The sequence below is a fragment of the Leptopilina heterotoma genome, unplaced genomic scaffold, assembly GCF_015476425.1.
Source record: "Leptopilina heterotoma isolate Lh14 unplaced genomic scaffold, ASM1547642v1 Lhet_44, whole genome shotgun sequence".
Taxonomy (NCBI): Eukaryota; Metazoa; Arthropoda; class Insecta; order Hymenoptera; family Figitidae; genus Leptopilina; species Leptopilina heterotoma.
In genome coordinates this window covers 1,107,536-1,128,200 of record NW_025111084.1, presented here as the reverse complement: position 1 = coordinate 1,128,200, position 20,665 = coordinate 1,107,536, and the positions used below count along the sequence as shown (strand labels likewise).

The 20,665-nt window shown below is 23.5% G+C and overlaps 2 protein-coding genes across 5 annotated transcripts in view; one reads left to right on the top strand and one right to left on the bottom strand.

The window, feature by feature from the left end:
• LOC122506896 (G-protein coupled receptor dmsr-1) overlaps positions 1-20,665 on the top strand; it is a 40,103-nt gene that overhangs the window by 4,559 nt on the left and 14,879 nt on the right. The gene's annotated exons all lie outside the window — the stretch shown is intronic.
• On the bottom strand, positions 15,655-17,824 carry LOC122506895. Its single transcript, XM_043619306.1, has 2 exons — positions 17,745-17,824; positions 15,655-17,676 (listed from the first exon to the last, which is right to left on the bottom strand). Exon 2 carries the CDS (start codon positions 17,603-17,605, stop codon positions 16,100-16,102), a length of 1,506 nt encoding a protein of 501 aa, XP_043475241.1. The 5' UTR covers positions 17,606-17,676; positions 17,745-17,824; the 3' UTR covers positions 15,655-16,099.

Here is a 20,665-nt window from a genome sequence, read left to right as displayed (position 1 = left end):
ATTTAAAATTCTAGAAAATAATAATTGAATTAAAATGATGAAAATAATTTTGATGAAGTTACAGTAACAATATTTTTATAATATAAAATAATGATTTTATCTCTCGGTGATCTTTAATTATTATAAAACATGAAGAAATCGATCACTCCGAGTCTTCGACTCGGAGCAATCGATATCTTTATGTTTTATAACAAAATACTTTTATAAGTTGTTTAATTTAAAAAAAGGTTTGAATTTGAAATTTTTGAATGTCTTAATTCCTGTGGAAAATCCTGTTTTAAAAATAAGATTAAAAATAGGAATCGTGCAAATATTTTTCTTCTTTTTCTAAAACAAAATAATAATTTTGTTAAATAATTGTAATTCATAAACAAAAATAATGCAAAATAAATCAATTTTTTATTTCTTAATCACAGTTGTTTAACAATTTTCTAATTTTGTTTAGAAGTAAAGAACAAAAATCTGCATAATTTCAATTTGACAAAACAAAATATTTAACAAAATTTTAGTCTTTTAATGAAAAGGAGTAAAGAAAATTCTGATGATTTCTATTTATCATTACAATTTTGAATTAATTATAAAATAAAAATAATTTTAAAATAATAATATAATATACAATCTATCTAAATTTAACAAAAAACAAATGTGTTCACAAAAGACAATTTCAGAGTGTAAGGGACAGAAAAAGTGAATTAATGAAAGAATGAAAGATAACATTCAAATTATTATAGTTAATTATAGTTAATTATTATATTATTATTAATATCACTATTATTGTTATTATTATTAGGTATTATTGTTATTATTGTTATTATTATTATTATTATTATTATTATTATTAATATTATTATTATTGCTATTGTCTTTGATATTATTATTACAAAAATTCACGAAATTGCAAAAAAGAGAATTTAGCTGAAAATGTGCATTAAAATTTAAATAGAAGAAAGAAAAATGAATTTTAGTCGTAGATAGCTGCGCTTTCATTCATCTATAAAATTCAGGAAATGTAACGCGAACAATAGAGATTCTTTAGAAAAAAAAACGTGTAAGTTTCAGGAAATGAAAAACAAGATCAGTTAAAATTCATGTGTTCCGGTAATCATAAATTCGCGAGTAATAAATATTTCCAATCTATAATTTCCATTGTAGAGTAAACATAAATTTTTTTTTAAAGTTCCAATTAATTTTATCATTTTTCAAATTTTTTTAAACAATTTCATACACCTTGATATAATATTTAATTTCTTTTAATTTTTAATTTAATTTTTTCTATTTATTTTTTTATTTATTATTATTATTATTATTATTATTATTATTATTACTATTATTATTATTATTAGTGTTATTATTTTAGTTATTTAATGTTCAGTCTTCAATTATTAAAAAATATTTAATACATATATTTGCTTTGTTATTGAAATTAATATCAATATTAATTTTGTGATATTAATATTGATATTAATGAAGGATGAGATTGAGAAACTAATTTAGTAAATAATTATTGTCATCTCGACAAGTATTAATATCGAAAGATCGTTTCGTTCCATTTTCCTCATGAAAGTAATTTAACTTCCGGAGACACAGAAACTTTCCGTAATATATTAATGTCTTAAAATTAACTTATATCGCGTGGTAAATGTAATTTTCTACATTATCGGTTTTCATTACACTAATTGTAAGTGTGATGATAATAACATTATAATCTTGTTTTTCCTAGAAATGACGCTCTTTTCCAAGATGGTAACAATTTTATTTACATTTTTTATCAACTGTGATTAATATTAATTATTATATAATAATTAATTAACTACTATTATATACATATATTTACTACAATTATATATTAACTAATATAATATTATATTAACTACTGGTGTATATGAACTATTATATATTAACTCTACTACTATATAATAATTGTAAATATAAATGATGAAAATATCAGCATTAAATTTTGACGAAATTTCTAATGACGAGAATCGAACACACGACCCTTCGCGCTTAAAGTAGATGACATAACCACCTAGCCATAACACACGTAATATAATTTTTACTCACACTACTTTTTTTTACTATTTTATTCGTTCTTTAACCCTCGGAGAACACACCTCTTTTTTAGACTATTTTTCAAAGCTCAACCAATTTTAAACTGATCATCTAATCAAGCTAAAGAATTTTTTTAATTATAGTTTAAACTCTGTAGAATAAGTCTGTATACTTGAAAGTCCTTATTAAAAATATTAAAAAAAGATAAAAAGCTTTTCGTAAAAAAGCGTGGGGTCAAAAAGACTCCATGTGTTCTCCGAAGGTTAAATAATAATTGAAATTCTCTGTTTAGAATTAGAATCAAATGTTTTTTTTGTTATATTTCTTACAAATTAATTAAGAATTAAATTAATTAAATTAATTAAATTAATTAAGAAAATAATAAAAAGAAAACTTCAGAAAAACTAAAGTAACTTTACTGACAAATAATACAAAGAGTTTTTTTTCGTATTTTTTAATGAAATGAGAAGAAAAGTTTTTAAAAATTCTTTGGTTTTTTTTATTTGCAGATATATAGAAACAAATTTTTTTTTCCTTCTAAGTTAGAATAAATATTTAATTCCCTCGACCATGAATATTGCGCTAAGAGGAAGAAATTAACTTGTATTTTAAAAAGAAGTTGTGAGTGAAAAATTTTCTAGTTTTCCGCGAGTGTACTATAATGGAAACTGTACAAAAGGCGATAAATTTTTTTTTCTTCTCTACGTGAGCGTACTATTTTTTTTTCTCCCTTTCGTTTTCTCGTTTATTAACAGGATTTTCTCGACGCACCCTTGCTCTAATGATTCTACTGGACTTGACGATATTTTTTTTATCCCCATACTCTCTTTATTATATTTCGAAAAACTTATTTTCGAACTAGAGCATCAACTCTCTAATAATTAGTGGAAGATTATTTCTTCAATACTACTTTTTTTTGTGATTGAAATTTTTATTTGTAAACTGAAATAATTGTAGGTAGTAATTATTATTATTATTTGTTTCGTTATAATTATTATTATTACTACTATTTTTCTCATTCTTATTTTTATTGTTGTTATTATAATAATTATTATTATTATTAATATAAATTCGAATTATATAAAAAAAAAATTTTTTTTTTATTTTGTAATATATGGGACAATTATTATTATTATTTACTATTGTCATTACAAATATACATAATAAAATTATTTATCATGTATTTGTAGGTAAATAACAATTTAAACATTTTTGGTGCGACTATTTAATTTCTAAATTCAATTTTCTATAAAGTGAAAAGCATGAAGAAATTGTTATTTTCAAGAATAACTTTTTGTGCGAATAAAAACAATTCGATATTGTGGTTCACGTGTGGTTATCCAATTTAAAAGGATTTGTTTTAATTTTCAATGGGTACTCTTTTTCAAACAGAACAATTTACTAAGGAAGAAAAGAATGTTTTTTTTGTATAAAAAAAATTATACAACGTTTCTTTCTTTTTCTTTTTTTAATTATATTTTCGAATTGTAGGTTGAGAAGAATAAAAAATATAGAATTTTATAATTTGAAAATTTATTTTCTTTATGAGTATATTTATTTTATTATTTTGTGATACGAATTTTTAACATATTTCATACATTTTTTTATTACACTTTTCTTGGAAAATATTATATTTTACAAACTGTAGGAGGAAAGATTAAAAAATTTAATTTTTCTATTTACAATTTATCCTCTTAAATATTTACAAATTATTTATTATCTACTTTTTTTTCAAGGATTTTTAACGTATTTTATAAATATTTTTTTTATCAACGTTAATTTTTAGTAGAGAAAATAATATTGTAGAGTTAAAAAAGAAAAATATCAGGAATTTTATTTCTTTTTTTATTGTCTAATATGGAAAGGAAAATAATTTTTATCTTCATTTATTTAATAAAGTGAGTGAAATCAATTCTAATATTATACCTTGGAAAAATAATTTTATTTTGTCGTGTGATAAAAAGATTATAGTCTTTTCTTTCATTTAATGTACGAACAAAATTTCGTGAGAATAATATTATCCTTGATATTTCGACTTGTCGACAAATTTCACGTAACGACAACGTTGTTCCAATTTTTGGCCAAAGATCTGTGTAGATATTTTTTGTCTTGAAAATTTGCAATTTTATCTGGAAATCTGCAAAAATTATAATAATTATCAAAATTGTAATCATGAATAATAAAAAATAATAATAATAATAATAATAATAATAAATAATATTAATAATATTAATAATACGTACATATAAATGTAAACAAGTATTTTGTTAAATATAATAAATAGTAATAAACAATATTATTTACAGAAAATGTAAAAATTGTTTTATTTTGTTGTACGGTACAAATATGGTAAAAAATTTTCGCAAAATAAATTCATTAATTAACTATTAAATATTGAAATTATTAACCAGTATTTTGATGAAGGTTGTTTTCGAACCAAATTTCCATTAACGTGTCCATTTTAAATGTTGATTTACAAATGAGAAATAGTTACTAAAAAAGGAGTGACCCACCGATTTTATCATTAATGTCACTGGTAATTAGAAATAATTGAGAAATTAACTTCTCATTAGTAAAAGTGGAACGAGATTTTGCGTCTCAATAAGAGAAAAGCGTCGTTAAATGTTGTAAATATATTTTTTTCCTATTTATTTTTTCTTTTCTAAACATTTCGTTTTCATTGGATATTTTCTTTTCTTTTAAAAGGAAAATTGCAAACTAAAGTTGACATTAATGTTCTCTTTAAATTCATAAACAATATAGACAAGAATACCGCAATCACTAAAAGTTAATTAGATTCTTTTTGCTTATTGCGAATGGACAACTCGAGAAAATTGCATTTAACTGTGAAAATTATTTAATCCTGTAAATATTATTATAAATGTACTGGAGAGAAAATTTAAAGAGGGTTTTGTTTTTAAATTTTAGAGAAAAATGTTTACTGTTCGAATTTGAATAAAAATATTAAAATTAATGAATATGAAAAAAATGTTTTTATTTATTTATCTATTTTACTTAATTTATGTTGTAATTTATTTAACGAAATTAATAAAATTTAACTTTAAACATTAACAGGGCTCGGATTGTGCGACTTTTTCGACTTATTAAAATTATAATTTAAAGTTTTTTAAAAATAAATGAAAAAAAATGTTTATAAATTCTATTTGTCAAGAAGAAATTTTAATTGAGAATGAAATTGAAACTTTTAAAATCTTTAGAAAATAAAGGAAAAAATTTTAGTTTTATAATAATTAAAGATGACCGAGTGATAAAATAATTATTTTGTATTGTAAGACTTTATAAAAAAAATTTGTTTTTAAATTATTTTTTATGAAAATAATTGAATTATTGCGAAGAAATTTATAAAAAACAATTAGTAAGTAATTGAATTCATGTGAAATTTTTATTATTTATGAAAATAATTAAATGTTTGCGTACAATTTTATTAAAATTTTAGCAAATAATTGAATTTCAGTGAATAATTTTATTATTTATAAAGATAATTGAAATTTTGAACAGATTTTTTTAAAAATTTAATTTAATTTAAATTTAATTTAAATTTAATTTAAATTTAATTTAGCAGAAGAATTTTGATATTTATAAAGATAATAAAAATTTTGACGAGAAATTTAAAAAAATTTTTGAAAATAATTGAATTCTTGCGAAGAATTTTATTACATTTGAAAATAATTGAATTTCTGGGATGAATTTTATTATTTATAAAAATAATTGAAATTTTGACAATTTTTTTAAAATTATTTAAAATAATTGAATTTTTGAGAATAATTTTATTATTTATAAAAATAATTGAAATTATGAACAGATTTTTTTTAAAAGTAATTGAATTTAGCAGATGAATTTTGATATTTATAAAGATAATTAAAATTTTGAAGATAATTAATTGAACTTTGCAAAGAAATTTTATCAGATCTTTTGAAAATAATTAAATATCAAGAATGAATTTTATTATTTATGAAGATAATTAAAATTTTGACGAGAAATTTAAAAAATTTTTTGTAAATAATTGAATTTCTGCGAAGAATTTTAGTATTTTTGAAAATAATTGAATTTCTGTTATGAATTTTATTATTTGTAAAAATAATTGAAATTTTGACAATTTTATTAAAATTTTTTTAAATAATTGAATTTCTGCGAAGAATTTTAGTATTTTTGAAAATAATTGAATTTCTGTTATGAATTTTATTATTTGTAAAAATAATTGATTAAATTTTTTTTAAATAATTGAATTTTTGAGAAGAATTTTATTATTTATAAATAGAAATTTCTATTAATTTTTTAGTAAAATTTACTAATTCAAAAGCAAATAGTCAGTCACTATAGTTTAGATTAGTAATTTTTTAATTTGTATTTATTTTTTTTAAAACTAAAAAATCAATTTTTACCGAGATTTTTACTTATTTATTTCATTTATTTTAATTAATTTATTTCATTTTGTTTTATTCATTTTGTTTATTTCCGATATTTTATTTATTTTATTTCGTAATCCTGTTGATATTAAATAAATTTACTTTGTTTTATTTATTTAATATACAAATGGAAGCAAAGCCCTGTGTTCTATTTATTTATTAATTTAATTAATAATTTAATATTTTTATATATTTTTATTTGTCGGGTGAAATACGTAAATAAATAAGTAAAAATTCGATATAATAATAATAATAATAAAAATAATTTAAATAATTGTAAAATGTATGTTTGCTTGTAGTTCAATTTCTGTTCTTGAAGTTCCAGTAAACTGTAGTGATTTCAATATCAGTTGAAACAACTAATTAATGAAATAAACCTTTGAAGAGCTTCATTAACGAATAATCTATATGTATTAAAATATAATATTAATATAATTTGGAATTAAAATGTAATTGGACATATATATGTATTTATTGAGAAATGTTTAAAAGATAATTATTATTTATAATTTGTATGGTTGAAACGTCATAAAAACGTGATCATAAAGTTGTGATTAAAAATTTTCTTTTTTTAAATAAGATTTAATTTTTTTGTAATTCTCAATGTTTGAAGGAATAATCTTTTTTTTTTTTTTGAAAGAATCTATATTTTGCTTTTGAGGGAAATAAACAGCATTAGTAGTTGATAAAAATGTACATTATGACCACTATAAATGCAGAAAATTGTGCAATTTCGAGTGTACTAGATTTCCATTTTTGTTGTCGTGCAGCTCATCTAAATTTTATAACGCCATAAGAGAACTGTAAACTCGTTGAAAATCCTCTGTATCGTTATCTTCGGAGACAAATATTGAGTGTTTTTTATTCTTAAGGGAAAAAAAGGGGTTGTAATTTTATTTTCTAGTTAATTTTAAAAATCTGAGCTTTTTTCTCTTATTCTCTTATAGTATACGCTGTATATTTCTCCTCTAGTTTATTTTTATATTCGCTCTTTTATTTTTTTATATTCGTTTCTTTATTTTATGTGTTTGTATGTTATGTGTTCGTGTGTGAAACGAGTTATTTTTCTTTATTTCTTATTTGACAATTCGTATTCTCACGTTGGACGGTATACTTTTCCCTTTGATCCTCTTAAATTTTCTCCATATTCAACCGTGTTGTTTTCTCTCTATATATATATTATTTATATATATAGTTTCTACGTTGACATTTTTCATATTTGCTTCTCAAATCCTTTTAGTAAACACTTCGGACTTTAGAGCATTAGGAAAATTAGCCTTTATCCAAATACCTCTCAATTTGTTCAGGATTTAGTTACATAAAAATGTGAATTCCCTCAATTTCTTTTTATATCCATTTCAAAATCTAGATTAGTTTTGTTTTTCAAAATAATTTATTTTCGTTTACTGAGGGCTATGTTTAGTTACACTTATGTGAAATAAATAATAATTATTATTTTTCCATAGGAATTAAGATTTTCAAAAATTATTAAATAAATAATTATTATTATTTTTCCATAAATATTAAGATTTTCAAAAATTTCAAATTCAAACCTTTTTTAAATTAAATACCTTATAAAAGTATTGTTATAAAACATGAAGAAATCGATCATTCCGAGTCTTCGACTCGGAGCAATTGATATCTTTATGTTCTATAATAATTAAAAATAATGACCGACTGATAAAATCATTATTTTATATTATAAGAATATTATTACTAAATCTTCTTCAAAATTATTTTCATCATTTCAAATCAATTATTATTTTCTAGAAATTTTAATTAAATTTCATCTCTAAATCATTTATTTTTAATAATTTTTGAAAAAGTCCTTTCAGAATTTTCAAACTCATTTTATTGCAATTAAATTTGACTTGAAATTTTAATTATTGGGAATTTTTGCAATTAAATATATATATTGGAAAATAAAATTATCAAATAATTTCAAAAAAATTCAATTAAATTTTTTCAAAATGATTAATTCTACAGAATTGTTAGTTAAATGTATGAAACATTTAAATTTTCAAAGATTTTAATTTGAAACCTTTTGAAAATTCAATTATTTCTGAAAATTCATCCTATACTTTCAATATTCAATTATTTATTATCTGTAATTTTGATTGAAATTAATTTTTAAATCAATTTTTGTTAGAAAATTCTACGAGAATTCAATTATTTAAATACAAGAGATAATATTGAATAATTAAATGTTTCTTAAAATTAATTTCTAATAAAGAATTTTATCAACACATTTTTAAATAATTGAATTCTTTTGAAGAATTTTAATTAAATTTTTAAGAATAATTACATTAGTTGAGGAATTCGATTAAAATTGTATAATTACAATTCTGCGATAAGTTTTACTATTTCTGAAAATAATTTAATTATTGCCAAGTATAAAAAATTTGCAAAGAATTGAATTCCTGTTGAATCTTTATTATTTATTTAAAATAATTAAATATTTGTTCAGAATTTTATTGAAATTTTTTTTATAGAATTGAATTCATTTTGAGACTTTTTTATTAAAATAGTAAATATTGAAAATCATTGAATTGAGAAAATTTTTTTAAAATAATTGAAATTAGGACAAGAATTTTATTGATATTTTTGAAAATAAATTGAATTTTGAAGAAGAATTTTGTCATTTATAAAGATAATTGTGATTTTGACAAGAAATTTTTTTTAATTTTGTACATAATTGAACTTTGTAAGTAAAATTTTATAACTTTTGAAAATAATTGAATTTCTACAATAATTTGTAATTTCTCCAAAATTCAATTATTTTAAATGTTTTTAACTAAAATTTTTCTATAAATCTATTATTTTTAATAAAAATTATTTCTTTTTTATAATAATTATTTCTTTTTGCTTCCTCATAAAGGAAGCCTTATAGTGATGTCGATTTCCGAATTTTTTAGAACCAATTATTTTTACAAATTTTCAAGTGTAGTATATATAATTCGTCGAGAGGAACAAATGTCCGGATGTATGTGTGTATGTATGTGTGTGTGTGTGTGTGTGTATGTCACCGATTCTTGTGGACAAATTTTCTCTTACACGTCTTGACGGATTTTGATAAAATTTTGTAGGTGTATTACGGTCACGAATACCAAAAATCAGACAAAAGGATTTTCAAACATATCTAAAAAAAAAATTTTTTTCAACAATTTTTAAATTGATGAAAAAATTAATTTTTGGATTTTTTAAAATAACTTTTTTCTATATTAAAATTTTTATTAATTCTTGTCAAAATTGCATTCCTGACATAAAAACGGATCGATTCATGTATATAAAGTATATATTTTATCAAAATTTATAAAATTAATAAATGTTTTAAATTTTCACAAAAAATTGAAATTTTGTATTTTTTGACATTTTTTAAGTAGTAGCACCCTCACCCGAACGCTATCAGACAATCGAAATTTTGTGAAATGGCCATAAAAAATTCATTTCTTCCAAATTTAATTATTCCAATCATCTGAAAATTACCTGAGTTCTAGTAGGGACTGAGCACTACACCATCTTGAAGAATAGAAAATTGTATTTCAATTTTTAAGTAGTAGCACCCTCACCCGAACGCTATCAGACAATCGAAATTTTGTGAAATCGACAAAAAAATTCATTTCTTACAAATTTAATTATTCTATTCATCTGAAAATTACCTGAGTTCTAGTAGGGACTGAAAACGTCACAATCTTGAAGAATAGAGAATTTTATTTCAATTTTTAAGTAGTAGCAGGTTCACCCGTACGCTATCAGACAATCGAAATTTTTTGAAATCGACAAAAAAAATTCATTTCTTACAAATTTAATTATTCTAATCATCTGAAAATTACCTGAGTTTTAGTAGGGACTGAAAACGGCACAATCTTGAAGAATAGAGAATTTTATTTCAATTCTTAAGTAGTGGCAGGTCCACCCGTACGCTATCAGACAATCGAAATTTTTTGAAATCGACAAAAAAAATTCATTTCTTACAAATTTAATTATTCTAATCATCTGAAAATTACCTGAGTTCTAGTAGGGACTGAAAACGTCACAATCTTGAAGAATAGAGAATTTTATTTCAATTCTTAAGTAGTAGCACCCTCACCCGAACGCTATCAGACAAGCGAAATTTTGTGAAATCGACAAAAAAAATTCATTTCTTACAAATTTAATTATTCTAATCATCTGAAAATTACCTGAGTTCTAGTAGGGACTGAGCACTACACAATCTTGAAGAATAGAGAATTTTATTTCAATTTTTACGTAGTAGCAGGTCCACCCGTACGCTATCAGACAATCGAAATTTTGTGAAATCGACAAAAAAAATTCATTTCTTAAAAATTTAATTATTCTAATCATCTGAAAATTACCTTAGTTCTAGTAGGGACTGAGCACTACACAATCTTGAAGAATAGAGAATTTTATTTCAATTTTTAACTAGTGGCAGGTCCACCCGTACGCTATCAGACAATCGAAATTTTTTGAAATCGACAAAAAAAATTCATTTCTTACAAATTTAATTATTCTAATCATCTGAAAATTACCTGAGTTCTAGTAGGGACTGAAAACGTCACAATCTTGAAGAATAGAGAATTTTATTTCAATTCTTAAGTAGTAGCACCCTCACCCGAACGCTATCAGACAAGCGAAATTTTGTGAAATCGACAAAAAAAATTCATTTCTTACAAATTTAATTATTCTAATCATCTGAAAATTACCTGAGTTCTAGTAGGGACTGAGCACTACACAATCTTGAAGAATAGAGAATTTTATTTCAATTTTTACGTAGTAGCAGGTCCACCCGTACGCTATCAGACAATCGAAATTTTTTGAAATCGACAAAAAAAATTCATTTCTTACAAATTTAATTATTCTAATCATCTGAAAATTACCTGAGTTCTAGTAGGGACTGAAAACGTCACAATCTTGAAGAATAGAGAATTTTATTTCAATTCTTAAGTAGTAGCACCCTCACCCGAACGCTATCAGACAAGCGAAATTTTGTGAAATCGACAAAAAAAATTCATTTCTTACAAATTTAATTATTCTAATCATCTGAAAATTACCTGAGTTCTAGTAGGGACTGAGCACTACACAATCTTGAAGAATAGAGAATTTTATTTCAATTTTTACGTAGTAGCAGGTCCACCCGTACGCTATCAGACAATCGAAATTTTGTGAAATCGACAAAAAAAATTCATTTCTTAAAAATTTAATTATTCTAATCATCTGAAAATTACCTTAGTTCTAGTAGGGACTGAGCACTACACAATCTTGAAGAATAGAGAATTTTATTTCAATTTTTAAGTAGTAGCAGGTCCACCCGTACGCTATCAGACAATCGAAATTTTGTGAAATCGACAAAAAAAATTCATTTCTTAAAAATTTAATTATTCTAATCATCTGAAAATTACCTTAGTTCTAGTAGGGACTGAGCACTACACAATCTTGAAGAATAGAGAATTTTATTTCAATTTTTAAGTAGTAGCAGGTCCACCCGTACGCTATCAGACAATCGAAATTTTGTGAAATCGACAAAAAAAATTCATTTCTTAAAAATTTAATTATTCTAATCATCTGAAAATTACCTGAGTTCTAGTAGGGACTGAAAACGTCACAATCTTGAAGAATAGAGAATTTAATTTCAATTTTTAAGTAATAGCAGGTCCACCCGTACGCTATCAGACAATCGAAATTTTGTGAAATCGACAAAAAAAATTCATTTCTTACAAATTTAATTATTCTAATCATCTGAAAATTACCTGAGTTCTAGTAGGGACTGAAAACGTCACAATCTTGAAGAATAGAGAATTTAATTTCAATTTTTAAGTAATAGCAGGTCCACCCGTACGCTATCAGACAATCGAAATTTTGTGAAATCGACAAAAAAAATTCATTTCTTACAAATTTAATTATTCTAATCATCTGAAAATTACCTGAGTTCTAGTAGGGACTGAGCACTACACAATCTTGAAGAATAGAGAATTTTATTTCAATTTTTAAGTAGTAGCAGGTCCACCCGTACGCTATCAGACAATCGAAATTTTGTGAAATCGACAAAAAAAATTCATTTCTTACAAATTTAATTATTCTAATCATCTGAAAATTACCTGAGTTCTAGTAGGGACTGAGCACTACACAATCTTGAAGAATAGAGAATTTTATTTCAATTTTTAACTAGTGGCAGGTCCACCCGTACGCTATCAGACAATCGAAATTTTGTGAAATCGACAAAAAAAATTCATTTCTTACAAATTTAATTATTCTAATCATCTGAAAATTACCTGAGTTCTATTAGGGACTGAAAACGTCACAATCTTGAAGAATAGAGAATTTTATTTCAATTCTTAAGTAGTAGCACCCTCACCCGAACGCTATCAGACAAGCGAAATTTTGTGAAATCGACAAAAAAAATTCATTTCTTAAAAATTTAATTATTCTAATCATCTGAAAATTACCTAAGTTCTAGTAGGGACTGAGCACTACACAATCTTGAAGAATAGAGAATTTTATTTCAATTTTTAAGTAGTAGCAGGTCCACCCGTACGCTATCAGACAATCGAAATTTTGTGAAATCGACAAAAAAAATTCATTTCTTAAAAATTTAATTATTCTAATCATCTGAAAATTACCTGAGTTCTAGTAGGGACTGAAAACGTCACAATCTTGAAGAATAGAGAATTTAATTTCAATTTTTAAGTAATAGCAGGTCCACCCGTACGCTATCAGACAATCGAAATTTTGTTAAATCGACAAAAAAAATTCATTTCTTACAAATTTAATTATTCTAATCATCTGAAAATTACCTGAGTTCTAGTAGGGACTGAGCACTACACAATCTTGAAGAATAGAGAATTTTATTTCAATTTTTAAGTAGTAGCAGGTTCACCCGTACGCTATCAGACAATCGAAATTTTGTGAAATCGACAAAAAAAATTCATTTCTTACAAATTTAATTATTCTAATCATCTGAAAATTACCTGAGTTCTATTAGGGACTGAAAACGTCACAATCTTGAAGAATAGAGAATTTTATTTCAATTCTTAAGTAGTAGCACCCTCACCCGAACGCTATCAGACAATCGAAATTTTGTGAAATCGACAAAAAAAATTCATTTCTTACAAATTTAATTATTCTAATCATCTGAAAATTACCTGAGTTCTAGTAGGGACTGAAAACGTCACAATCTTGAAGAATAGAGAATTTTATTTCAATTTTTAAGTAGTAGCAGGTTCACCCGTACGCTATCAGACAATCGAAATTTTGTGAAATCGACAAAAAAAATTCATTTCTTCCAAATTTAATTATTCCAATCATCTGAAAATTACCTGAGTTCTAGTAGGGACTGAAAACGTCACAATCTTGAAGAATAGAGAATTTTATTTCAATTCTTAAGTAGTAGCACCCTCACCCGAACGCTATCAGACAAGCGAAATTTTGTGAAATCGACAAAAAAAATTCATTTCTTAAAAATTTAATTATTCTAATCATCTGAAAATTACCTAAGTTCTAGTAGGGACTGAGCACTACACAATCTTGAAGAATAGAGAATTTTATTTCAATTTTTAAGTAGTAGCAGGTCCACCCGTACGCTATCAGACAATCGAAATTTTGTGAAATCGACAAAAAAAATTCATTTCTTACAAATTTAATTATTCTAATTATCTGAAAATTACCTGAGTTCTAGTAGGGACTAAGCACTACACAATCTTTAAAAATAGAGAATTTTATTTAAATTTTTAAGTAGTAGCAGGTCCACCCGTACGCTATCAGACAATCGAAATTTTGTGAATTCGTCAAAAAAAAATTCATTTCTTACATGGAGAGAAATATCTGGGCTTTTTAGCATGAAAGTTCTTCATACTACGATTGCAAGAGACCTATGCGATTTCGGTAAAAGTTTTCTGCAAAGTGATTGGTCGGCCCAGTCTCTGGGCGTGGCCTAATAGCCAGTTGCAAGAGTCTAATACCGAAAAAGCATAGGATTCTTGCAATCGCAGTATACTGTTTTGCAGTTATAGTATACTAACATTTCATACTTTTAAAATACAAAGCATTGATGCTATAAACGATTGATTTTTCTCTCCGTGTACAAATTTAATTATTTTAATCATCTGAAAATTACCTGAGTTTATAGAATTAAAACCAATTATAGACAAAAAATTTGAACTTTTAATAAAAATTCATTTTTTCTAAAAAATTATGTTGCTGTACAACAAAATGTTATTATTTATTGAAAAATGATTAAAAAATCTTATTCTTTGCATCAAGATGAATCGATTGATGTATATAAAGTGTATATTCTGTTGAAAATTATAGAATTAATTACAAGAAAGTTGAAAAATTCGCTTTTTTACTAAAAATTTTTTTGATTATTTAGATTCATATTACTGTATAAGAAAATGTTATTCTTTCTATTAAGAGGAATGAACTTTAATTTATTAATGTTAAATTGTATTAAAAATGAAATATATTTACCGTTAATTTTTTTTTGCTGATCGTAAACAGGAAGCAAAATGTTTATGTAATGAACATCTGGATTTACAGCTTGTTTATAATAATTATTAATAAATAATTTTTAATAAAAAAACTTTTGAAGTTGATGTACTTATGAAATTTGTAAACGCAACTCTTTTAAAATTGAATTAATTTTGAAATATTTAAGTAAAATTATTCATTAAATAATTTAAATGACAGTTGTTTAAGAATTAAGTTATTTAAAAAGAAATTATTGTCAGAAATAGAAAAAAATTGAAGGTTTTGTAATAAAATTCGTGGTGAAACAAAAAAGTCACCAAAATTGAGAATTTTCTTATGAATTCTAAAAATTTAATTGTTTCAGTACTTTTAATAAAAATTCCTGACTTTTCCCTGAATTCCCTATGTCAGAATATGTGATTATTATAGTTGCAATAGTATTAAAATTATATTCCAATTCATATTTTATTTTTATGAGAAAAATTTGAATTAAAAATTTTTAAATTTTATTATTTTTAAAATTCCTAATTTTATTTTAAAAAGTACGTTAGAAATTAGCCTCGCGAATTGTTGCTGGTTTGTAATAAGGTTGATGATTGCCAAAACTTGACAACTAAATTAGAAATAAAACTAAAAATCAAAATGTATTTTTTTGAATTTTGGTATTTATTTCTTATTAATGTTAAAACATTTGTTTAAAATTTAAATACAGTAAATAACAACATCTCTTTAGTTTACAATTATTATAATGAATGACACTGAAGAAAAACCAGAATTAATGGTCAACTTAACCAGAAATTCTGAACGAATAAAATTTTACTAAAAAATTGTGGTATGTTTAACCAGAAATATTTTACCAGGTTTTCTAATACTTTTAACTAGAAAAAACTAATAAGGGCATATTTAACATTTCTTTCTGGTTAAAATAACAAAAATTCTAGTTCTTTTAATTAGACGTTTTTTTTAGTTTCTAAAAATTAAGAAGGTTATTTCTAGTGTTTACAGAATTGTAAAATTCTAGAAGGAATTGATTAAGAAATAAATTCAGTTAAAATTTTAAATAATAATTGAATATTAGAAAAAAGTTTTAGTTGTACTAAATTAAAAAACATTTAAACAAATAATTCGGTTTCGAATTCGAATCATACTGTAAATCATTTCTATCTTCCAGGACCTATGCGGAAACCGCGTGGTCTTTCTGTTCCAATAGTCCTGAAAACTCTATTCCAAGTGCCTTCTTCTTGTTTAGGTATTTTTTCCTTTTCCATTTTTTCTTTCAAGATATTAATTGTTGCATTTTGAGATTGTAGAGTTTCTTCACTTTTTTTGTCAAATTCGCCTGCAGTAATATTGTTAACATTAAGTTTACATATTGAAATTAATACCGATGTCCTGTCATATAGTAATTTGACAATAGCCTCCAATAAAATATTTATTCTTCTTATTTTTCCTGACGGAATTATACTATCAATAAATTCAGTTAGACTGATTTTATTCTCTAAATTTTTCTCCACAATGAAGTCTTTCATAGTATTATCACTCTCTTTCAGAATTTTAATTTTAGAATTTGCATCAGAATTATCCAATGAAGAAATATCAATATGTCTGTAGATGTCTTCAAAACTGGACATTTTTTGCAATAATACTTCTCTATCTAACGACTTTTTCAAATAATTGTAGGTTTCATTGTACCTGTTATTCATTAATGAAATTAAATTTAAAAAATCATTCATATTCAGTAAATCATCATTAGTCTTTTGCAGGCAATTTTTCGAGTTGACTGAAAATGTAAAACCTATATCCTGATGGAATGGCTTGCGTATGCTATCGCAGTTTTTAATAGCTGAAATAATATTATCATCGATAGCAGAAGTAACTTTCCCTAATTTTTTCACTTTCCTGAAGAAGGCGACGCGTTGGTTATTATTTATTAGATGCCGTACAAAGTCTTTTGAAACTTCTGATATATCCAATTGTGAACTTGATAATAAATTTGTATTTAATTTATAATTTAGGAATTCAGAATCGACTGGATAATTATTATTAATTTGATCAGGTGCTTTTGATATAATTACTGATATACTTGGGAAAATATCTTTTAACCTGTTATTAAAATATCCTTCTAAAGTTTTTAAAAGTGATAAAATCTGATTAACATTTCCACTAGTAATTTCGCCATAGCTGATAACTAAAATAAGTTTGAGAGAATCTACTTTTTTTGTCAAATGATAGAGATGAAAGGCATTATTTATATCTTGCATTTCATTTCTATTGTCCACAAATCCAGCGGTATCCCAGATGTCCAAATTCTCTAATTCTGTCCTTGTTGAGTTCCATTTTGTGGGAATTGTAGTCACTGACACTGATCCGGCACCAATTTCTGGTCCTGGACTATTTTCATTAGCTTTTCTTATTTTAATTTCATCATTCTTTTTATAAGCTTTCAATTCATTTCCCATTAAGTAATTAATTAGTGTACTTTTGCCACATCTTGCATTGCCTAGGAGAATTGCCGCATTTTCATTTTGATTTCGAGTTGCTAATTCCATATCACGTTCCGACTCATTGAAAAGTCGTTTTAATTCAGTTACCTCATTAATACTAAAGGAACAACTTTTGATTTCAATAATGGAAATTAGTAAGAAGATTATTGCAAGTCTTATCATGATTGTTAAAGATGATTGTTACTTTTCCCAGATGATGTTTAAATGTACTCGCCCACAAACACTAATACAATCTGTAAATATTACTAATAAAATAATTCGAATAAATATTAATTTGATTTTTAAAATTGTAAATTCTTACTGCCTTGGTGTCAAAATTCGTATATATTTAATACACAGGAATAATCAGACGAACTGCACTATTTCTTTTTTGTTTCAAACTTTATATACTGTTCATGTTGAATATTATTTGAAATATCTCAAATTATCCAATAGAAAATGTACAGGTGGAACGAATTCAGATTGGGAATTTACAGATTTGTAAAGAAAAATTTTATTTATTTGTAAATAGATAGAATGAACATAAATAAAATATTTTCCTTAAAAATTATGAAATATTCTAAAAACCTAATGTTTTATATATATATTCTTCGCAAAATTATAATTACTTTCATAAAAGTAATAAAATTTTATTTTTCTTTAAGTTTCTAGAGCTTTTGGACGTTTCTTTTATCTTTTTATTGAACATTTTTCGGACATGTTAGTCAAAAGTTATTATTGACATTTGAAAAATTAGAAATTTTGAAAAAATAACTTTTTGTGGATTCTTTGTTCTAAATTTGCAATAATATACGGAAATAATGCAATAGGGGAGACTGGGGTAACCCCGTTCACTGTTTGTCAGATCGGTAAAAATCTAGAAAATTATTCTCTAAATCCAAGTTAATTTTTTTAAAATGCATTAAATATAAATTAATATTTATGTCCAGTAAATATTTTCTTAGCACAAATAAATCAAAATAAATAAGTTTAATTGCAACCGAGCGAGCATGTACCTATAAAAATTTTTTAAAATGTAATAGAAAGGAAAGGATTTGTTTTTATTTATTGAGGGCAAAACTTTTCACATTGAGAGACTATTATGTTTTTAATAACCATTGATTTTTTATTATATATGAAATATTTTTATAAAATATAAATGTTTTTTTTTTTAATAAACTCTGGATAAAATTTATAATTATTCTGTATTCGGTTCCATTATATCTCGTGTATGTTTTGTTTTCTTGAATAGAATTTATTCAATAGCTGAAAACTGTATTTTTAATTTAATTAACAAATGCGTCATTTTTTCAATTATAAAATAAACAAAAGTATAAAAGATGTAAAAGAGTTTGATGTTTTTGGTTTTATTTGTTAATTGAGCTTAGAGTGTTTTTTAAAGGGTTAAATAATGTGTTATTATAATAATTTAAAAACACACCTTTCAAGCTGTGACATATATTTACTTCATAATGATCTCTTTAACAATATGTAATAAAAATAAAAGTCTTATAATTTTTCACCTAACGCTTATTCTTTTGATATGGTCATAAAAAAAATATGGTGAGAGGGTTAAGGAATATTGTCCATTTCTTATCTTGGTAAAATTCAATAAACGTAACTCTGAGTTATTTTATTTCTTTTTTTTTATATCAGACTATAAGAATATGAGTAATTTATATTTAAAAAAAAACTTTTTTTATTTTTTTAAATTATAAAATAATATTTGTAATATTATTTTAATATTTATTAGTATTTTTTTTACATGTTTTGATAAAATTATCTTTTTAACATATTTTATTTGTGGTAAATTTTTATTTTATTCAAGTAATTAAAAATAATAAATTGTTCAAGTTATTAATTGAGCTAATTTTAATTATTAAGTTTCAATGTGAAAAGTTTTCATGAGAAATTAATATGTGATTGAGGTAAATTGACTAGAATTAATGTTCAAATAGTTTGTTACTATTTTCTCTTCTTCTTTTCTTTACTTTTTTTTTCTTTTTGAAATTCGATTCTAAGTTGAGATCAAAAATCTTTTTCGAAATATGATTTTAAGAGCTTGTTTACTGAAACGTGTAAAGAATATCCAATATATTAAAGTTGGAAAAGTTTTTTTTTCTATTCAAAGTTAAGTAACTATAATAAAACTCGGATACAACTCCAATATCACTTATCAAAAAGTTTCCAAATTTTCTACTTTCTGGACTCTCGAAATTCACTTCCTTAAAGTAAAAGAGCATAAGGGCTTAATAAAACGTTCTCTTTATCTCACGGGAAGTGTATAGAAAATTTAGTTTTCTGGTTTTACTAAACAGAATGATTTTTTTTACACAAAAGAATATTTTCTTCGAAAAAAAATATTTCTAATCTTTTTTGAAAAAAAGTTTCTAAAAATTGGACGTAAAAAATATTTTTTTTTTTCAAGAAATGTTTTAAAAATATTTTAAAAATAAAATTTCTATTTTCTAAAACATTCTTTTGAAAATAAAAAAAAATTTCTAATAATTAGACATAAATTTTCTTGGGAAGTTAATAAATCCTTTTAATGGTTTGCGATTGGCTTTAGAGCTTTGAGTTTATTGTTACCATTTGACTTATCTGGACTCCTCTTTTTATACTGAGAAAAGGTTTCCTTTCTTTCAAACAAAAGGGAATTTTCCATTTCCGTCCACAATAATTCTTATGGTATCCATTCCGTTGAAAAATAAAAGGAAAAAATGTGTAAAAATAGAAGAATATTTGTCAATATAAATTAATTGTAATAAATAAAAAATTTATTTATTTTGCATTATTTTTGTTTATGAATTACAATTATTTAACAAAATTATTATTTTGTTTTAGAAAAAGAAGAAAAATATTTGCACAATTTCTATTTTTAATCTTATTTTTGGAACAGGATTTTTCACAGAAATTAAGACATTCAAAATATTTTAAATTCAAACCTTTTTGAAATTAAACAAATTATAAAAAATTGTTATAAAACATGAAGATATCGATTGCTCCGAGTCGAAGACTCGGAGTGATCGATTTCTTCATGTTTTCTAATAATTAAAGATGACCGAGAGATAAAATCATTATTTTTTATTACAAGAATATTGTTACTCTAACTTCATTAAAATTATTTTCATCATTTTAATTCAATTATTATTTTCTAAAATTTTAAATTATTTTTTTTTATGAAAATAATAATTGAATTCCTTAAAAAAATTTTATTATTTAAGAAAATAATTGAATTTCTGT